The sequence below is a fragment of the Mytilus trossulus genome, unplaced genomic scaffold (genome assembly GCF_036588685.1).
Source record: "Mytilus trossulus isolate FHL-02 unplaced genomic scaffold, PNRI_Mtr1.1.1.hap1 h1tg000244l__unscaffolded, whole genome shotgun sequence".
NCBI lineage: Eukaryota > Metazoa > Mollusca > Bivalvia > Mytilida > Mytilidae > Mytilus > Mytilus trossulus.
Window position 1 is genome coordinate 3,109,852 of NW_026963317.1, and position 22,367 is coordinate 3,132,218.

Consider the following 22,367-nt stretch of genomic DNA (forward strand, 5'->3'; position numbering starts at 1 on the left):
ATATCTATGAAATAATTCAAAGTCTAAACACTTGCCATATTGCCATATGTACACAAAAATGTTCTGAAGAAGTCCTCTGGTAGGAAATATGACAATCTTAAGTCACTTAAGATTTAAGTTAATTACTCTTACCACATGGTGGCATGCGAGATTCGAAATTCACAATCTCTAAGTGTTGACTGGCAAGTGATACAGTAGTTTAAATACAAAGACCACTTGGCCACAGAGGCACATTTTCACTTGTGATACAAAAGTAGCCAAGGGAAGCAAAGGAGTAAGTGTGTTTCACCCTCGGCCATGATTTACTTATGTGTTTAAAATTACAATCACTGACTCTATCAATTAGTCCAAACTATCACTTGTTTCATTGTTGGAAATTTTTATTAAGCTATAAAACCTCATTAAAAGACATGTTTTAATACACTACTGAATGTCAAAATTGGACAGTCGAAAACTCACTGATAACTTACAATGATTTAGACATGTTCAAAACATATCAAATCACAAAACTACTAATGTAATTTTATTTTGAATATAACAAGCATTTAAAATGTGAAACATTAATGAACTTTAACTAGGGCTACATTCAAACTGCCCATGTGTAACATGTTTTGTTTACACAATTTTTAATATTTACATCTTTATATTTACATACAATTAATACAAATTTATGTATGGTCTAAGTACCCTTTTCATAAACTTTATTATTTGTTATAACCTTCAACATAAAAAAGTAACCCCTTAGATTGCATCCAGACAGGTGAGGCAAACATTTTAATAAAATGTTTGAATTGAGCTCAATTCTAAATTTAAAATTGAATTTGTTATAAAAATTTACAGGTTGAAATTTTTTACTTAAGGTGGTACCTAACACTACAGGGAGATAACTCTGTAAAATCAGCTTAACGTTTTAATTACGTTGTGTTGTTAAGGGAAAATTAAGCTTTTCAAAGATTAAAATAAGTTTTTGTCAAACTGCTATATAACCAGTGTAATTTTTCTGATAAAACGGTTGGTTCAAATTTTTTTGAAATTTTTATATTTTTGTCAAAGGGTCAAAGTAAACACTTTGTCAAAATGTTGAGAAAATTAACCGAGCCAAATTAATTTTTGTTAAAGTGTTGGATACCACCTTAATGTTAGATAAATTGTTTAAGCCTCAGTGTAAATGCAGCCAAAGACACATAAATATCATTATCTTAACAATTTTAATATCTCCTTCTGCACAGAAGTTTATACAAAAATAATTCCTAATGATGAGGAAGTAATTTGATTGTTTATTCACAATCATCAATCCCTAAACTAATGGTCACATATTGAATTCAATGGAACATAATTTTACATAATTTTCAAATAAAAAAAATAATATATTGAAAATTAGACAGATTGCGACGATTTAAAAAAAAATGATTTCAGAACAATTCTAGGTGATCCACTACATAAAAGACATAACTTTTTCTACAAAGAAGTAAAAGCAAGCTATAAATTTCAAAACTATAATATTGATAACATTACACGAAAAGTCTTAAAATACTTATGATATATCAGGGCATAGAGAATATGACAACACAATGTTGACTGAAAATGTTTTGCCCTGTATAATTTTGCAAAATTTCCAGAAGCATGCTATGGTTTTAGTTCATTTTTTTTATATTCAAAATACAGTGATCCTTTAATAATACATTGTAGTGAAGTTAAAAAGAATTTTTAATAAAAAATATTTCTGGTAAACAGCAACACAAATAATAATTGTAGATGGTTTTGAAGCTGAAAGGAGTTTCTCGACTACAATTACATTTAAAGATGAATAAGAAAAAACCTTTCATATCATGATATGGAAAATTATAACAAAAATAAGACTTAAACAGACTAAACACCAACAATGAAATCACATTTAAAGCATAATACTACATGTATTGTGGATTCAGTTATTTTCGTGGGTACCAATTTTCTTGGATTGCTGAAAACTTGCATCTTCGTGGATATTTGATTTCATGGTTTTGCCAATATCTGTATACAAAGCATATTGAGAATAGGTACTTAGTTGAACATTTGACTTGGTAGTTAACCTGTACCCACGAAACCCACGAAAATTGGTATCCAACGAATAATAATGAATCCACAGTATAACAATAATTAAAATACTCAAACTCATAATGTGTCGACTATTTATCTTACAACTGGTTAGTTCCATCTGGTGATTTTTTATAAGCAAAACCATGAAATTAGGTATCCATGAAAATACAAGTTTTCATATTTCCAGAAAAATTGATACCCACAAAAATTTATAAATTTACAGTATTGTTTTGGATTTAACACAACCAGTTATAGCTATAAACAATTCAACTCTCGAATGTAATGTCAAAAATTATAATTTACTGGGAATACATTTTTTGTTAATTTATGGTTTATTCAAACATTCACATTTACATATCCAAGGGCAGTAACTTTGCTATTACCTGTGATTTTAATATGTGCAAGAAATCAACATTTAAAATTTACAATAACTCTCACAAACATACAAAGATACTCAAAGGAAACTTAAATCAATGTATCAGCATGACTGCATTTTACATAATGACAATATATATATTTTTTTACCAAATTAATTTAAAAAAATAATTATAAAAGTATATGCCTTCTTTACTCAATTGCTGGCTATCAAACATAAGAGCTGCCAAATGTATGTGTTAAACAAAAAGTTGAAAATACAGAATACCACTCAAGTCCCTTAGCATTGCACATTTTAATCAATTCTTTTCTAAGCATTTAACTTTTATTTAACATCCATCCAAATCATAGCTTTATGCTCTTTATTCAAAGCATATAACAATCGTATAACACCATAGAAATTACTAGTTGTTATAAATGTGGTACATAAACATTTTTAAATTGTACATGGATCTTGAACATTGCTTTCAAGAAAACTGAGACTAAAAAGACAGATATGCATTCTATGATATCACAATGACTATTTACAGGTTACAGGTATATTTTAATATTTGATGGGTGAAGATTCCATCGTAGGATTTCAGAGATCTCAATTTACAAGCATATAATGGCATTGAAATATATTAAAATGTAACATTTTAAATATAAAATAGCACTGTTGTATGAAAATAGACAGCATTAACACTTATTTCACAAAGTTATTATTTTTTTAATAAATTTTAGACCCAAGCCTCTGTTATGGGAACAAATCAATAAATAAAAGAAAAAAATACTTGTTAAGATATGAATCCATGACGCATAAGTATCACTTTCCTAAACTTCCAATTAGAAGTAGTGTGGATCAGTTTTTCATGTATTAGCAGCATGAAATTTCCCGTCAGCACGATATTTACAGCACTTTTCTTTAATGTAAGCCTTGTGAATTTACATGTTAGCACTATGTAAAACAATTTCTAAATAATTTTTTTTATGTAAAAGCATAAGTTACAGCACTATATTGTCAAAACAAAAAGAAAACAGCAACAAATATTTGTAAATTCAACAATTTATGATGCATTTATTACTACAAGAAAAGCTGTGCGACTAGCATTGCATTAGTTGGAACTCTATATTTGCATTTTGTAACATTTTATAAATTGGCACTAATTTCACATGTTTGTCCAATAACCAAAAAAATAATAAAAAAATAGTATATGTACACATTTTTATTGTATTCACAGTAAATAATTAATCCTAAATCTTTCTCTGTTTGTTTGCCTAAATTGTCTGGTAATCAGTGACCCCCTTTGTGCTTCTTTGTCTTTGATTTTTTTGGTTCTTGGGCAGTGATTGCTGCTTGATGGGCAACTTTCAAATCTTTCTTTATTTTATCTTTTAGTTTTTTCATCTTGCCAGTATCAATGTCAGCCTTGACCATTTGAAACAGTAGTTTCTTGTAATCTTTCAATTCCTTACTCACTTCACTGAAAATATAAATATAAATCAATGTTTTATGGTTTTTGAATAAAAGGAGATTGTGCAAATATCAATTGAAGGCTCTAAAGAGCCTGTGTTGCTCAACTTTGTCTATATGCTCATCAACAAAGGACACTCTCAGACATTGTAGACAAGAAAAGAATCAATGACAAAAATTTCATATTGCTGATCATGGAAGTCTGTTTAGTGTAGCTCTATATTTTTAGCTTTTGTTCCAATAACAAAAGAGAGTAAACAAAATTTCCTAATAAATGGACAAAAACTCCTATAAAGAGTATTCTAATGCAATTTTTTTTCATTGGCTCAAAGTTACCGTCAAATCTACAGTTGACCAGGCATAACTAAGCAGGGACCCGCCATTTTGAATTGATTGAATCAACAAATGTTCGATTACTACTATATAATCGAAAATAAAACAACACCTACCTCGAATTAGCCTTTTTAATGTAATTTTATCAGAATTGGAAGCGTACAGGTAACATAATAACCCCCAGTTTGTAAGTTTTCATTTGTATGACGTCACGTTTAGCCATGCAGGTCTTTGTGCCAAAATCATACATGAAGTTTAGCTGATTTTTTTCTTTTTGTCAAATTTAGACATTTTTTTCAAGTTTTATCGTATTTTTATGCCCCACCTACAATAGTAAAGGGGCATTTTGTTTTCTGGTCTGTGCGTCCGTTCGTCCGTCTGTTACACTTCAGGTTAAAGTTTTTGGTCAAGGTAGTTTTTGATGAAGTTGAAGTCCAATCAACTTGAAACTTAGTATACATGTTCCCTTTGATAAGATCATTCTAATTTTAATGCCAAATTAGAGAATTTATCCCAATTTCACGGTCTAGTAAACATAGAAATGATAGTTCGAGTGGGTCATCCGTGTACTGTGGACACATTCTTGTTTCTTTTTGTTATGCATTAGAATCGGAATAACAGTACTGTAGTTGAAGACTTGCCACCATCAATTTTGATTTGAGGGTCGCAAATCTCCATTTTACTGTCTCCACTACGCGTCGCCAGTAAAACTGCATTTGTGACCGTCAAATCTACAATTGACAGTGGCAACTCTTCAACTACAGTACTGTTATTCCTTAAATAGTCTACTAACTATTTGGCAAAAATTGACTGGTTAGAAGGTCTTGTAATTCTTATCATTTTTGTTTATTTTTAAAAGTTTCTATCTATCTATATTATAATTGTTAGCATATATAGCAAAATGCAAAAAATGGTGAAAATGGTTATGAAAGGGCAATAACTCCAACAAAGAGTCATTGGACAATTTCAACCATTTTATCTTCATTGCAGATCTTTTCTTGGTCATCACTTTTAGTTTCTTTCTATCTCTTATAAGTTTTAAGAAATAAGACAACACCAAAAAATTGTACAAATCATCAGCAAAGGGCAATAACTCTAAAAATGAGTAAACATACAATTTTAATCCATTTACTTATTTGTAATCTGATCATTTTTGCAATTTAACGTTTCTCTCTATCTATAATAATAAATTTCAATATAATAGGCAAAAAATGAAAAAAAAGTGGTAAAAGGAGTAGGTCCAGTAAGACCCCTTTTTGGCCCCAAAATATAGCAGTTTTACAAAATTGATAAAATGTAAACTTTTAAATATTTATTGTACAGTAGAATGGTCCTGCTACATAAAAATGGTCTGTTTTTGACAATGCAATGCACATATATCAGGTACTAGCACCATTAAGTCAGGCTAAATTACAGAAATCTTCACAATTCTAGCATTTTTGTTAAATTTTAGGCGATTTTCGTGTGAAAAGAAAGTGGCCGCATTAGTGTTCATCCTTAATATTAAAATGTAATTTGTATTTTATGATAATACATAACATATATAAAGATTGAGGATGAACACGGATGCGGCCACTTTCATTTTAAACAAAAACCATCTGAAAAGTGACATTTTTTGGCATATTTGGTAGATTTTCATATTTGAGCTTGAATCGGGTCATTTAAAATGACAAAATCAGTTAAAATCTTTCACATAAACTTATTGATTTAAATGAAATAGACACCTAAGTGTTTAAAAAGTGGTCAAAATCCTTCGTAAGATGAACCTGAAATTTGAGGGCAAAATCGGTCCTTACCGGACCTATTCCTTTGTAAGTAAAGACACAACAACTATTGGAGTCGTCAGACAGATTTAATGTAAATGGTAGATTACCGTATAGTGATGAATAAAAAAGCACTTGACCCTTCAGTCTAGATGAGTAAAGTATGACCTCATTACAGCTCTTTTCATAATGCTAGTAAGACAAAGGTATGATGGACTTGCATGTTTCTTTTGTATAAATGTTTGCTCAAGCATTGTTAATAAGATTGACGTCTGCAAAAAACATATGTAGGCAGAGTTAAACATGCGTATAGGTATATTTGATTATTTGATAATGTCCCATCAAATTTAAACAAAATTTATATGCAAGTCTAAATCAGCCATTTTAAATTGTTTCAAGAGTTTCAATCTAAATTACAATACTTGAGCAAAAATTGATACTATCAAAGCAAGAAAGTCCATCAAACCTTTGTTTAGCTAGCATTATGAAAAGAGCTGTAATGAGATCATAACATAAAATTAAAACAATTGTGAATGAGAAATTTATCAGATTTAACAGAAAACAGAATAAGGATACACTTACTTAGAGAAATACTGATATGCCTTTAGGTAGGGTAAACAAACAGCAGTCACATTATCTTTGTCAACAGGGACACAGTCAGGAATGAATCCAGTCTTCTTTAATTTATCCATATCACCAAAACTTCCATCCTTCAATATATCATAGGCAACCTGCAAAAAATTACCAGGCATATAAAGACTTTATTTATTCTAAATCAATTTGCATCTTCAACAGGTGTTTCTACATTATAAATAAAGAAATGCAGCCTTTGTGAATGACAGCCACTCAAAATTTTCATAATTAATATAAGAATGACCTTTGTTACTTTATTTCTTGAATTCAAAACAGTTATACTAAATCAACTCTCAAACTAATTTAAAAGAATTTTTTTTCTTAAATTTCTAGATAAAGGAATGAAAATGAAATCAGTCAGTCAGGTAAATCAATCATTGAAGCTGACAAAAATGTAAACCATTAAGCTTCATGTTCATTCTGAACATATTGATGATCAGTGGTTAATGAATAGCAATAATGTAGTTGGAGTTCCCACCATTTATTGTCAATTTCAAGGTCTCCAATGCAGAAAGGATATATGTGACTGTCAAGTTCAAATCATGGAAGAAGTCAACTTGACTACATTACTGTTGCATCACAAAAAGAAATTGTTGGTTAATGCTGAATCCTGTGAAACTTTTTTTTTTGTAGCATATATTTCATTGCAAAACATGATGTCATTCAAATGTAAACTTTCATGAGGGATGATATTTCATGACTTGTACAATTCAGATATCAGATAATATCCAATTGAAAAGACGATTTCTAGCTTGGTGTTGTTATATTTTTATGAATGTCTTAATAATAGAACATAAATGCATTCAAGCAATTCAATATGGTGGCTCCAGAGGTGTCAATTATGGATTTGATGACACATTATACCAATGAACAAAACTATTTCATATAGATTGCATTAGAAAAATGAATATGATTACAGAAAAAGAAATGAGAGGACAAACCTTGAGATCATATATTTTAGTTCCATCCAAAATAATTTCATATTTGTCAAAAAACACAGCACATGTCTTTGAATCTAGTCCATGAAATACCTGAAAGAAAATGATGGTGTTAGTATAACTAAATTAAATACTATTTACACATTTTTTCTCAAAATGATTCTATGAACGGTGACAGTTATTGATCTGTAAAAAAAAAAATTATGCCAGATAGTATCTACTTGTCTACTTAAAAAAATCAAAGTGCATTTATTAAAAGAAAAGTTAGAAAAATTCAAAATGAATATTTTAACAAGTGAAACTGCCGCCTTCTGCTCTGACACTGATGATACCCCCAACCAAATATTTCGGTAAACATAAAAGTTGTTGAGTGATGAATCTGAAAATGTATCATACTGTAAAGCTGAATTATATTTAACTCTGAAATCAAATTTCATAAATCCTTGTATTGCAGTTCCTGAGAAAAATGTGATGAAAACTTTCAACTTTGCTATCATGTGTAAAATGATAAAAGTGTTAGGCAAACAGGAAGTTGTTGAGTGATGAATCTGAAAACGCATCACACAGTATAGCTGACTTATTTAAACCCTGATAACTTTTTTAAATCCTTACTTTGAATGGACCTTTTGGTTCAGGGATCCAATTGAAAAATTCTGCCACTTTGCCAGAAGTCATTAAGTAAGGACTATTTTCCACTTCAAAGATGTAAGATTTATCTTCAGTTACACATGTAATTCTCTTTAAGCCATCTTCAGACAGTTCCACATGGGCAGCCACCACAGCCTTCTCCATCAGATAATCTACAGCACTCATACTATTATCAGGGTCATTTATTGTGATTATTTCTTCACCTAAAATAAAGTTCAAAATATAAACATTAAGAAAAGCTTTATCTTATTATGTATAGCATCAATAAACTGTTGGCATACAGACACGTCTTGTCGATGTGTAGTTTCAATAGAACAATATAGATGTAGAACCTTATTCAACGGCTATTTCAAATGTTTCAATATCCCCAATATCCTAAGTTGTGTGTAAACAAAAAATCTCTGTGTAGTGATATTGGATATTTTTAGGTGTAATACCACCATTGATTTTCCCCTATTAGTCTTTGTTAAATTTGCACTTTTCAAAAAATTGTGCAGAATTTATCTTTGTTTCAAATAAAGAAAAACTTCATTGACTTGGCATGAGTAAAGTTTTATCCTGTCCAGTTCTATAGAAAAAATTTCACATAACATTTCATTGCATATAAGAAAATAACCATCATTGGAAGTTAACCAATCAAATTTCTCCCCTTATTCTATCTGTGCACAAGGTTTAGTCACCATGTAACCTCAAGATTACAAAATTTTCTATAGAAATCACAAATAAAAAGTAATGGTGTTTTGAAATACCCAAGACATATGTTTATGACACAGAAATAGTTTTACTGCAATAAAATGTAGGATTAATTACCTACAACGGTCAAATTCAAGGGAATATTGTTTTAGACCTACTTGCGTTTACAACCGGATGTGACGTACCATGATTTGGTGGTATTACACCTTTTACAAGTGATTGAGCTCAACCATTTATGCTGATTTGGAAAGTAAAGGATTATAGAATATATGTAAAAACTATGGAGTTATTAAAATGTATCTTCATAAGTTTATTTAGAACTGCAAATCATAAAGAATATGTGTAATTAGTTTCAAGATGACATTATACTTTTAAACAGACTGATTGACATTGACATTGACTGGAAAAGATAATCAAATATGGGGCACATAGAATTATTATGATACAAATACTAGTCATATCTTTTTATCTACATAAATAGTTATCAAAGGTGCCAGGATTATAATTTAGTACGTCATTAAGTCATGGCATACTTACTAGATTCCAGAATAACATCCGGACCAGATCCATGAGCATCCACAAATTCCTCATCCGGTTCCTGATGCTGTACCTCCTGATGCTGTACAGCATCTTCAAACTTGTCATCATCCTCCCAGCTATTAGGAGGAGTGTTAGGATAATCATCTTTTAATTTACCCAGTGCTCCAGATCCACTTGCTGCTTTAACATTCTGAGCTTCAGACTTCCTTGGCACATCCACAGCCTTAGATCCACTTGGTGAATCCACTTCCATCTTTTCATTAAACATTTGTGCTGTATCTTCCACTGCAGTCTCGTCTATTTCTGTCTTATCTTTCTTTTTCTGTGTTTCTGTTCCTTCTTCTTTCTCTCTATCTCCTTTGTTTTTCTTGTTTTTCTTCTTCTTTCCTTTTCCATCCTGTACCAAACTTGCACCACCAATAGGTACTTTTACTACTTTCACATTCTCATCAAACTGTAATCTCTGTCCTGATTAAAAAAAATATAGAAAAAATATATAGAGAAAAAAGACCAAACATGCATGTTACATTGTTACTTCAAGAAACAAGCTTTTCTTGATGTATCCTGTAACTTCCACTGATTAGCCAGGTTAGTAGTCTGTTGATATATATGTATGTACACATTTCTTGAAATACAATTGTACAACAGTTTAATGCATTGTGTTTTTATCTATTCAATTGTCTATACTTCATTTTAGAGACTTCAGTGATGGATTTAATTTCATTGTTCTCTCTATCATGTAACTTAAGCATACTTACAATTCATTATTAGTTAAATTATATTTCATGGCTATTATTAAAGTGTTGCCTATTATTTCAATACATTTTATTATGGTAATTAGATATTTGAAATGAGACAGGAGGTAATTTTTTAATTGTTGTAAAATTGTCCAAACCAAGTTTTTATACTATTCCTTCAAAAAGTCTTTAATATCTATAGAATAGACATTAGTTTATACAGTTAAATAAGCTGCATTTTTTATATGTCTTTGGCCCCGCATGTTATACTCAGGTGTGCTTCATGTAAGTGTTTTTCTCTGTTTCAGGACAAGCATGGAAAAAACATTACTGGATTTTTAATTGAAACCCTTAAAAGATTGTCAAATGCTTTCAGTTACTTGATACATTGCTTATGTGGCATTCTTCTCCCCCTTCCTAGAAAAAACTGCGTTGCACCTTAAAATTCTTTTTTTCAAGTACATTTTGTACAGTAATATGACTTACTTGGGTTCCTCTGTACAGCTTCTACAAAGTATTTTGGGGGAATAACTCCATCTTCATTTCCAGCACAAAGTATAACATTATTAGCTGACCGGAAAAACTTGAATCCATCTAAAATAAATAAATTGTCCTATATAACATACTGTGGATTCATTTATTTTCGTGGGTACCAATTTTTTGTAGATAAGGGAACACTTGCATGTTCGTGGATATTCAATTTCGTGGTTCTGATGCAGTCTACATACAAGTCTATAGTAAATTTGTCATTCACCTGTAACCACGAAATCCACGAAAAATCTGTAGCCAATAAATCAATGATTCCACAGTATTTAAAATAAATTATTTAAAATTGAAACATGGGTGAACATTAAATAGGACAGCATACTAAATTTGTACAAGTGATTCTATGGTCAATGTAAAATGTATTGTAAAATTTACAAACTGATCATTCAATAATTTAATTTTGATTGGCTGACGTCATTTTGTTATGAGCCCATAGACATAATTTAGTCATGTGACCGTGACGTCATCAATGTTTTTTCATGGTTTTCTACAGTTTAAAATGGAATTTAGAATTAAATTATAAGAAATGACTGTAATATTTTTTCTGTCTATTTGAAATAACATAAATAAATGTAGTGCACACTGTTAAATAACCCGCTATGCGCGTTATTCAGTGTGACCACATTTTTTATGTTATATCTTCATAGACAGAAAAATTATTACAGTCATTCCTTAAATAATAAACTGTTGACAGAAATATGGTCTCATTATATATAGAAAATTCAGAAAAAAGACAATCTGACGGACAGCTACATAACATTGATAATTAATTCAAAGTTTCTGGATCACAAACAAGGAGCAGGGCCTTGAAGTGGTTGACAAATTGATAGTAATGCAACTGTATTAATTTGAGTTCTATTCAATGATGATGTCGATGAAGTGATGTTTAACATCCAGTGGCAAATATTACAAACATATCAGAAGAATATTTGTGGGTACCAATTTTCATAGTTTGAGGAAAACTTGCATATTTGTGGATATTTAATTTCAAGTCTGTATACATTTCTTAACAACATTTGTAATTACTTGAACATTTAAATTTGTGGTTTCCCTACAATGCCTATATCAAGGAAAAATAGGTCTCAAATGAATATTGGTGAATCCACAGTAGTATTAAGGTGGTACCCAACACCTTGACTAAAATTTGTTTGGCTTGTTTAATTTTTATAATTTTTTTACAAAATACTTATTTGACCTTTTGACAAAAATATAAAAATTTCAAAAAATTTAAACCAACAAATATTTCAGAAAAATTTCACTGGTAATATATCAGTTTGACAAACACTAATTTTGATCATTGAGAAGCTTAATATTCCATTAACAACACAATGTAATTAAAACTTTTAGCTGATTTTATAGAGTTATCTCCCTGTAGTGTTAGGTACCATATTAAATATTTTCTAGAAACATTTGAGTATCCGGTAGGAATTCTTGATGATCTCTTACCTTTTAAAGCTGTCTCTAGGTTAATAAATATCATAACTTCACAGGATTGTCTCATGCCTGTAAAAAATATATGGTTAGTAAAATAATTAGAAACAAGAATGTGTTCATAGTACATGTACACGGACACCCGACTTGCATTTTCAATTTCTATGTTCAGTGGACTATGAAATTTGGGTCAACTCTTATTTAGCATTAAAATTCAAAAGATTATATCATAGGGAATATATGTACTAAGTTTTAAGTTGATGTACTTCAAAAACTACCTTGACCAAAAACTTTAACCTGAAAGAAGATAGACCTAGTTATCAGTTTAAGGAAAGAAGCATAGATTAAGATTTTAGACCATGGGATAACTTTAACAGATGGTTTAGTGATTCCCTAAATTATCAACCATTTTTTCTCAGAAATTTTTTTATCAGTAATTATTCAGTAATCAATAAAAAAAAAAAACTTCCACGAAAGGGGGAGGGCTAGCACTGTGGGCCCCTTTCCACAATCTGCCTCAGCAAAGACTTACCACTGATGACTCCATTTTCTCCTGGTTCTCCTGCAGCAAAGTGGATATGGTTTCTATTCATTCGACTTAAGCCCTAAAAAATTTAAATCAACTTTCATTTATTTGTTCAGTGTGTATGATACATACATATAGAAATTGCAATTGAAATTACAAATAAAGTACTGTCTGTCATATGTTATATGAAACATTTAATTTTTGACATTTTAAGAGTACTGCATTAGGAATAACAGTACTGAATTTGAAGAATTGCAACCATCAATCGGGGATTTGACGGTCACAAATGCAGTTTTACAGGGGACTCAGAGCTGAGCCAGCAAATGGATATTTGCAACCATCAAAACCCTGATTGGTGGTTGCAGCTCTTAAATACAGTAATGGTATTCCTTAATTGACATATAGATAATATGAAATAATGGTTACTACAGTACAAGAACCAATGGCAAAGCTCAAAACTTTGAAATAAGAAAACAAAATCGTTGAGTACTGGTTATTAGAAATGAAGATATTCTAACCTTGTCATTTCAGTCAAATAATTTCACTTGTGTTGGACTGATGCTGATGAGATACAAAAACAGAGTGGAAAGTTGGTACTGTGGATTCATTATTGTTCGTTGGATACCAATTTTCGTGGATTTCGTGGAATTCAAATGTTTAACGAATTACAAATTTTCTAAAGGAATGAGTGTAGACTTTGCCAAAACCACGAAATTAAATATCCACTAATATGTAAGTTTTCTCCGAGCCACGAAAATAGGTACCCACGAAAATAAATGAATCCACAGTATTTGTATATGTATTTAGGTCAGATGGTGTTAGACCATTTATTTTCTGTTATACTAAAAACATAAAACTTTTTGGAAGCAAAGACACAATAATTAAATAAACTACTTACTGTGTTCTTTATCTTCTCCCAAGAATTATAATAAGTTCCATGGATAACCATAGAAACTTCCTTGGCAGATAGTAGTGGTTTTAATTCAAGATCCTGCACCTGAAAAGATACAAATATTCATTTATAAACTTAAATAATTGCCAAAAACTCTATGAAAGCTTTGTCAGGATACTCAAATTAACCCAACAGGGTCTTGGTTTGTAAAAGGACATTTTAAACAGCAACAATAGAAGGTACAAGAAAAATTATCAAAATATTGTTATGTGATGTCATTGAAAAATAATGTTTTCAGGGTTCCCACCATTTTGGTTCGGGGAAATTTGTTGTTAACAATGTTTTTGAGTAATGGTAGCATTTAAGCAGTTACTGGTAACAAACTCTTTTTGATTTTACCATTCAAATTAGTTTATTTTCGCTTAATTCAATAGTATTACCTTCTATGGTTTAATGTCCATAGTTTGATTATTACTTACTTCAATACTGTGTCCTTGGTTTGCTCGGATTTTCATTTTTCCTGTTTCTTTATCTGGCTCCATATGAAATCTCTTTTTGTCATTTGTTTCAACAATTCTTTTCACATCTTCAAGGTTATAATCCCGTAGATTGTTTTGCTTTTTAAGAATTTCGTCAACATACAGAAAACCACCTTGAAAACAAATTAAATGACTGTCAGTTTTAAGTCAAATGTAAGTGCAGCATTTTATTTTATTATAGTGGCTTCAAGCAACAAAACCCAATCAATCAAACCATAATAATATTCACAGCTAGAATAATATTTCACATTGCATGTAGTTCTATGTAACTTACGGAAGAATTTTTGAATTTGTTATTATTTTACAGATATTATATGTAAGAATTGGGGCCATCACACAAATAGCTGACTATGCAGTATAGGCTTGCTCATTGTTGAATGCCGTGAGTTGAGGAACTTATAGTTGTTCATTTCTGTGTCATTTTGGCTGTTGTAAAGATTTGTCTCTTTTTTTTTAGATTTCAAGCAATTGATCCAAAATGTTCAAAATCCAAAATATTATAAATGACAATAAAAGTAAAACTTTATTTTATGGACTATTAACATTTTACAAAATTACATAGGTTTTAATCATAAGTGAACTATACACCTACCTGGCATCATTTTATATCCCTGTTTTTCTGCACCATGTCTCAGTATAAATGACAGTGCTTTTGATAGCTGGAAGTCTGATTTTTCTCCCTATAATAATTATGTAAAATAAACTATAATTATGTTGTAATACTGTGAAAGTACTTTATTTCATGGGGTACCAATTTTTTGTGGTTTTCATGGATGACATTATCCGCGAATTTAAGTGTCCAACGAAATAAAACAACCATTGTCCAAATCAAGACATCATGGAAAGATACCAATGTAGGTTTGACTACTGTTATGATCTATAGAATATATTGAATAATGCCAAATCTGAGAATACTATAATAGTAGTCACAGGGCAAATGCACTATGAACTACAGCTGCATGCAGGATTATATCCATTTAATCTTAAATAACCTAAACTGTACAACTTTTGATATTTTAATTCTCATAATAAATATTTTTGATCAATGAAAGTCAGATTTCCGGTACTGATATAGTAGTATGATAAAGTGTTCATTTTATATCCTCATAGTTCTCGTACATATGGGAAATGAAAATTTCATGCTGGGCTTGATTTTGTTAAGAATTATTTTACAATTCAAGATACATGTATAGCATTGTTTATGTTACTATATTCTTTAGGTGACATGTTTATGGCCTAATAAACACATTTGATGGTCTGTTGATCACTTTATCTTGTGTTAATTAGTGTTGTCACTACGATTTATACGGGTCATTGTTTACTAAGCAATTTCCTTCAATCCAGACTACATGTAAGTGTAACTGTCGTTTCTAAACACTTCAATTTTTCATTTTTTCCTTCTTTCTAGATAACTTAAATCAACGAATTTATAAACCCAGGAACATGTAAATATTGCTGAAACCACAAAAAATTGATACCCATGAACTTAAGTACTCTCACAGTATTGACAATTAAAAGATAAAAAATGTTTGTTCACTTTTTCTACTGATTAGATCTGTAAGAGACACATTTCCTAGTCATGAATATATTGCTGTATGACATGTTATGATTTTAATATATAATATAATACTCAACCAAAGTAAGCGATCTTATTTTATTAACTGTTTTAGAGAGAACACAAACCTGGGAGCATTGTTAGATGTGATGAGGTGAACTCGTTATCAGTATTAAGATAAAACTTTGAGCAAGTCAAGTGTGTGCTAGTTCAAAACTGATGATAGTTTTGTTTGCCTCAAGATTTGTAATTTTGGCAAACTTTTTCTATGCTGCAACTTAATTTGTAGTTGTTTGCCTCCTAGTCCATCTAGTACTTTTATTTCTTGGTGGACACCTATCTTCCTTTCTAAATACTAAGTTGTGCTGTCTCGTTTACTTATCCAACATGAGTTTAGAAAACTTGACCTTGTAATTATCTAAATTCTTGATGACAGTATCATAGGGTGTATGAAATATTTACTGGCATGATTGAAGCATGTGGAAGAAAGAGTATGATTTTAGAACCTAAAACAAAATATTACCCATGATCTTTGCTGTCTCCTGTCATTATTTTGTTGATAGACTCTTCTATTGATTCCCTGACCTTGCTGGTACCCATCTTTGTTGTCAGAATATTCTTGATTTCTTTGATCTCTACCATGACCCTCTCGTCTTTCATCATACTTCTGGTACTGTCTGTCATAATTTTGATGATTATCACGGTTTCTATTATACTGCTGATTCCGATGATCCCTGACCTGACCCTGTCCCTGTGTGTCCTCCCAATTTTCATTATGTTGTTGACCTCTACCTCTATTGCTGTGTTGACGTCTGTAATCTTGTCCATGTTGGTTTTGATTGTAGAATTCTTTTCCTTGGCCTTGTTGTGCATTCCATTCCATATTTTGACTATCAAAATCTTGTTGGTTTATGTTCCTTCCCTGGGAACCTGATGCCCCAGTATTTTGGACTTGCTGTGACTGGTTTTGGGTTGAAGCATCAGAAGACGAACCTTGATTCTCCTGTATACAGTGTTCAGGTAAGCTTCTATCTGGACTTGGATCCCTGGTATGATCCTCATCATTTTTGTTTGTTGGCCGTGATCTGTCTTGTCTGTCTGGGCTAGTATCTCTCACATGATCTTCATGATTCTTGTCTATAGGTCTAGCCCTATCGTTGAAATTGTTTTGACCTTGTTCCATATCTTCCTGGTGTTGTACATTTGGTCCCTTGTGGTAAGAGGGTTTACCAAATCCGCCACTTTGTGGTCTCTCTTCTCGGTTAAACTGTCTGTTGTCCTGTCTGTAATTGTCTCTGTTATTCGGTTGATTACCTGATCTATTATTACCTCTGTTGTATGGTCTGTTACCACCTCTATCATATCCTCTACTACCACCTCCATCATATCCTCTTCCTCTACCTCCACCTCTCTGATTTCTGTCGCCACGTCCTCTCGAAGAACCACCATCTTGGTGCTCATACGCTCTTTGTCCAGTTGGTTGATCCATGACAAAAGAAAATGCTAATCTCTGAAAATATCTTGTACGCCACGTCGTGACTTTTCAAAAAATTTCACATGCAAATGGAACTTCCATAAATGCAACTTTCACTTTCACTTTACTTTCAATCGGGATCAAATCTGTAATTTCCTTTTGGAATTACTATTTTATACTTTGTTAAATCTGACTGAAAATGTTATTAACGAAAACCTCGCCTAGAGTAATATATAAAATACACACGACTTTCACTTCAGTATAATGTCAAAAGGCTTGTTTGGACTCTTGGAAACTAAAACTTAAACGGAAATTGTCAAAGGGGAGATAATGTACTTTCATTTTTAGTTCTCAAAAGAAATATCACTACAGACCATATTATGAATGTAAATATTCATATACAGTAATGACCAATAATAATCTGTAAATAGCAGCAACGTTCTTTCAATTCCAGTGCCATCTCGTTACTTGTATTTTTTCTACTTTAATAGGGACTTTTTATACAAAAAAGAATAGAAAGATCCAGCTGTTTTTTTTTAAATATTCCTTCCTTTTTCATGGCCATGATAGTTACCATAATAATCATCTAATATTAAGATATGATGCTATTCAAAGTAAAAGTGTCTTTTTTTGACTGCCAGCTAAATCAAAATGTTATAAAGTTTTGTTTAGATTTCTAATACCATGATAAGAAGTTTCTGATTTCAATTCATTTTAGGAAATAAGTCAAATGTTGTACACATATCTCAGAAAGGAATTACATCATTCAATTTAGTTTTTATTTGTCGTGTATATAGAAAACGGTTCTTAAACTCATCCAGACATGGATCTACAATCTATCAAATCCTGTGTCTTGGCACTGCACAAAATCATGTTTTTGTCTGACTGTTTAATATGACACCTTTATACTAAAATCCATCATGGATGTTGGATGTGTACCGATTGACAATTAAGACTTTACGGATGCATGCTTTTTCTTATTAGTTGTTTTTGGCTTTGAACTAGCTGTCAGTTGCTGTGAGTACTCTCACATCTGTATTCAGTGTCATTTTGTTGTTGTGATGTACAAGTTCCCGTCACATCATGTATTTGTAAGATGTATTTTTAATTGTGTCCATCTGATGAAGTAAGCCTTTTTTTAACTGATATTTGTTACACAATGTGTATTCCAATCTACTAGTAACATAATTAATACAACTTCAAGTAAAAGTACATGTATCTTCCAGACATTTATCGTACATGTATTCTGCCGACGTAATAGCTAGACTACTCTATAAACCGTCACAAGTGACATTTATGGCTATTGTTGAAAGCTAATGAATGACCCTCTGAACTATATAAGATCCAAGTCCTACAAAAAAGCGCCCGGGGAAAAGAAAAAGCGCCTGGGTGAAGGAAAAAGTGCCCGGGGAAAACATATAGAAATTGTAATGGCATGAGACAACTTTGTGTCGATGAAATAAGTTATGCACATTGATTTTTTTTTTGCAAATTCAGATATTAGACATTTGTAAAAAAAAAAAGCACAAAAACAAGTATGAATGTATCAATTTAAACCATTATATATGAATACTATTTCGAAAGACAGATAATAATAGATCACAGCTTATGCTGAAGATTTATAAAATGTTAGATATCAGAAGACATGTTTTTTCAAAAACGATATCAAAATGAAAAATGTCAAAACGATTCAAATTTCACAGACAAATTTTAATTTTATAAAATTAAAAGAGTTACACATGATTTAAGAACGATAAAAGTGACATGCACATGTATATCATCATCAGCAAATAAAACAATTATACTATGCATGTTAAAAGCAGGTGTTTGGTATAAAACAAATAACATTGAATCACCGATTAGCAGACGCGGTTTAAACAGTTTTGGTTTTATACAAAAAATTATAATAAATTTTACAATTTTTACGGCATATTCCGCAAGGCCAGAATTTCATATTTGCTTCAGCAGTGGGGTTGACCTTTCTTAGTGACAGGCATGTTGAAACCCTTTCACAATCTTCCAATGTCAATTCAAGTGTGTTTAATAAAATACAAAACTTGGGAGAGTGTTAACTGATTTTGATCGAGGACAATATCGTTCATGATTCTTCTATTTCCTCTTGTTTATATTAATGGCTTACTTACTTATATACAATTTTGAAATCCAAAATGTAAAAGTGCAACAACACTATCTACACACTTTAGACAAAACAAACAAATTCAATGATTTTAATTTGTTTTATTCAGGAAAACATTTATTGTTATAAAATGTTATTATTTTCTTCTCCCGGGCGCTTTATTCCCCGGGCGCTTTTTCTTTTCCCAGCCGCTCTCGGGGGCTCCCGGGCGCTTTTTAGTAGGACCGTAATATCCAGCTTTGAACTCGAACAGGAACAGCTTGGTACAAGAGATTCCTAGAGAAAAATTTGGTACCGGAGATTCCGCCAAGGTCTCCCCTCTCGTGGGTAGGCTGGGAAACATGCACTTAATATCCGAATGCACTCCACCAGGACTGAACAGTTATACCACTATACGATCACGTGTCCGTGCATGTGACGATTTAATGAACATTTGAACAATTCAACTTTAGAATCTTTCTTGTAATTACATTATAAAATTATTTAATCCAATTACTGTCTTCGTAACATCAGAGATATATAATAAATAGTATATGTCTCTGGTAACATATGTATAGTTCGTTCTTTGGTTTAACTGTTACAACACTGTCCCAGGTTAGGGCCACATTCTGTATGTATTTGCCTGTTTCTGTAATTCAGTGGTTTCGTTTGTTGCTATGTTGCATATTTGCTTTTTCCGTTCATTTTTTTTTGTACATTAATTATGTCGTTAGTTTTCTCTTTTGAATTGTTTTATATTTAAGATTTCGGTGCTTAATATAGCTGAGCATGCGGTATGTAACTACATTGGGGCAAATGAGGCAAATGCCTCGTGTTGGAAATTATAAGAAGAAAAAAAAACCTGAAACTAAAGACTGTCTTCGTATCAAATTGTTTTCACGGAAAGTGTCTTACAAGAAGCAAGTTATCTTCACTCTCTGATGTCGCCCTTGTATGTTTTTCGGGATTCATGTATTATATTCGACTTTTTGTTTTCAGAGTTGATGGTCTATTGTTAAATTAGTACTTCTGTGTTCCGGGTTTGTCTTTTGTTCATTTATTGTCCTACTTTATGACTAATATTCAATTTTCTATATTTATAATACTAATCTTTCACTTCTGTGCATGTCTCACCTAGTTTCGAGTGATTTAAACGACACGGAGAAAATACTCATGTGTTCTTAGTATGGATTGGTCTAATTAAGCGCCTGTGGATAAAACTAGATAGCTGACACGGTTTAAATTAAAGTAAGACAACATATTTTCCGGTATCAAATCATTTGAAAAAAGTTACAATGTATTGCCATATGACCTTTCACATTGAAGGGTTAAACTTGCATTGAGTGGTGTTCAGACTCGTTAATAGAAAAAAAGGGAATATGGATTAAATTGTACATAATGACTTGACTATACATGCATTATTCATATCATTTTAAAAATTGTATGTTTTGGAATATCATAGATATAGTTGTGAAAATGAATAATCAGTCCCCAACTTGAATGAAAATGAAAAATCTTGCTTCAATAGTGCAGAAAATGAATAATCTGTCCTTTTAGTTTACAATAATAAATAACCGATCAAAAACAAACCTCCTACCCCCCCTCCCCCTCCCCCCAGCCCATAATATTAAATGGTCGTCCCCTTAGTGTAATACATTTTTTTCTATTATTCTGTGTAGATTAGTTTTCATTTAAGCGGGATGAGTTGGCAGAACTGTTCATATAGATTTTACCTTTTGTAAGAATTGGCAGGAGAAAAAAAATAACGGGTCCGTTCGCGCCCATTCTCGTTCGCACCTACTCATGTTCGCCCCCTTTCACTATCGCACCCAAAGTCCGTTCGCACCCTACATGTTCGCGCCGTATTTTAATTGGTTTTGTGTTTAATAACTTTAGCTTTGTAATCAAATTTTGGCAAGTGTATTCTTATATTTGTTGTCATTGTCCCAAAATAAAGTGAGACAGCATTTTTTTTTGTGTTGAATAAATCTTAATCATGTTTTGGATAGTGTATTGTTAAAAAAAAATCCTTTCTAAATGAAGTGGGATTCTGTCCGGCAACGTTTTATTTTGTGTTGAATAACTCTTAATCATGTTTTGGTTAGTGTATCATTTGTGTATTGACCCCCCCCCTTTTCTATAACTTTGCGAAAGTGTATTGGGGGTCTCATTGGGGGTTCCGATCCCGGATCACGCTTTTTGTTTTGGTCAGATTCCCGTATCCCGCTTACACTATTTACGTTAGCAATTCTCATTTATTTGTCATTTCCCGGGTCCTGCAAGACCTCATTTCCCGTTTTCACGCCACAATAATTTGACTTTCACGTGTCACGATTACAAAATATCGGCAATCCTGCGTCACGATTAGACCCCAATGAGACCCACTGTATTGGTCGCGAACGAACCTGATACCTTTACGAATGGGGGGATTTTATAAAAAGTGCATAGTTAGTAGGATAGACATCCGCGGAAACGCAATATAACGACATGAGAATATCTATTTTGGAAGGTATAGATAACAAATTCTAATGCAATTTGGATGTAACAATTTTTTTCATTGGCTAAAAGTTGCCGTCAAATCCACAGTTGACCAGGCGTAACTAAGGAGGGACCAGCCATTTTGAATTGATGAATCAACAAATGTCCGATTGCTACTAAATAATCAAAAATCAAGCAACACCTACCTCGAATTCGCCGTTTTAATGTTATTTTATCCGAGATTGAAGCGTACAGGTAACGTAATAACGTCCAGTTTGAAAGTTTTCATTTGTATGACGTCACGTTTAGCCATGACGTCCTTGTGCCAAAATCATTCATGAAGTTTCGCGGATTTTTTTTATTTGACATATTTAGACATTTTTTCAAGTTTTATCGTATTTTTTCTTTTTGTAATGCATTAGAATCGGAATAACAGTACTGTAGTTGAAGAGTTGCCACCGTCAATTTTGATTTGACAGTCGCCAGTAAAACTGCATTTGCGACCGTCAAATCTACAATTGACGGTGGCAACTCTTCAACTACAGTACTGTTATTCCTTAAATATCAATATATTGTACGTTGTTTGCTATAGCTTTAATGTGAATACGAATTGTCTTTGGA

General features: G+C 31.7%; 1 protein-coding gene across 1 annotated transcript; it reads right to left on the reverse strand.

The window, feature by feature from the left end:
• Positions 1 to 3,533: 3,533 nt before the first annotated feature.
• LOC134701538 (uncharacterized) lies at positions 3,534 to 17,462 on the reverse strand. Its single transcript, XM_063562688.1, has 12 exons — positions 16,202 to 17,462; positions 14,716 to 14,803; positions 14,064 to 14,236; positions 13,591 to 13,689; positions 12,699 to 12,771; positions 12,182 to 12,238; positions 10,676 to 10,783; positions 9,450 to 9,920; positions 8,184 to 8,422; positions 7,575 to 7,664; positions 6,583 to 6,731; positions 3,534 to 3,914 (listed from the first exon to the last, which is right to left on the reverse strand). Exons 1-12 carry the CDS (start codon positions 17,165 to 17,167, stop codon positions 3,725 to 3,727), a joined length of 2,703 nt encoding a protein of 900 aa, XP_063418758.1. The 5' UTR covers positions 17,168 to 17,462; the 3' UTR covers positions 3,534 to 3,724.
• Positions 17,463 to 22,367: the final 4,905 nt, after the last annotated feature.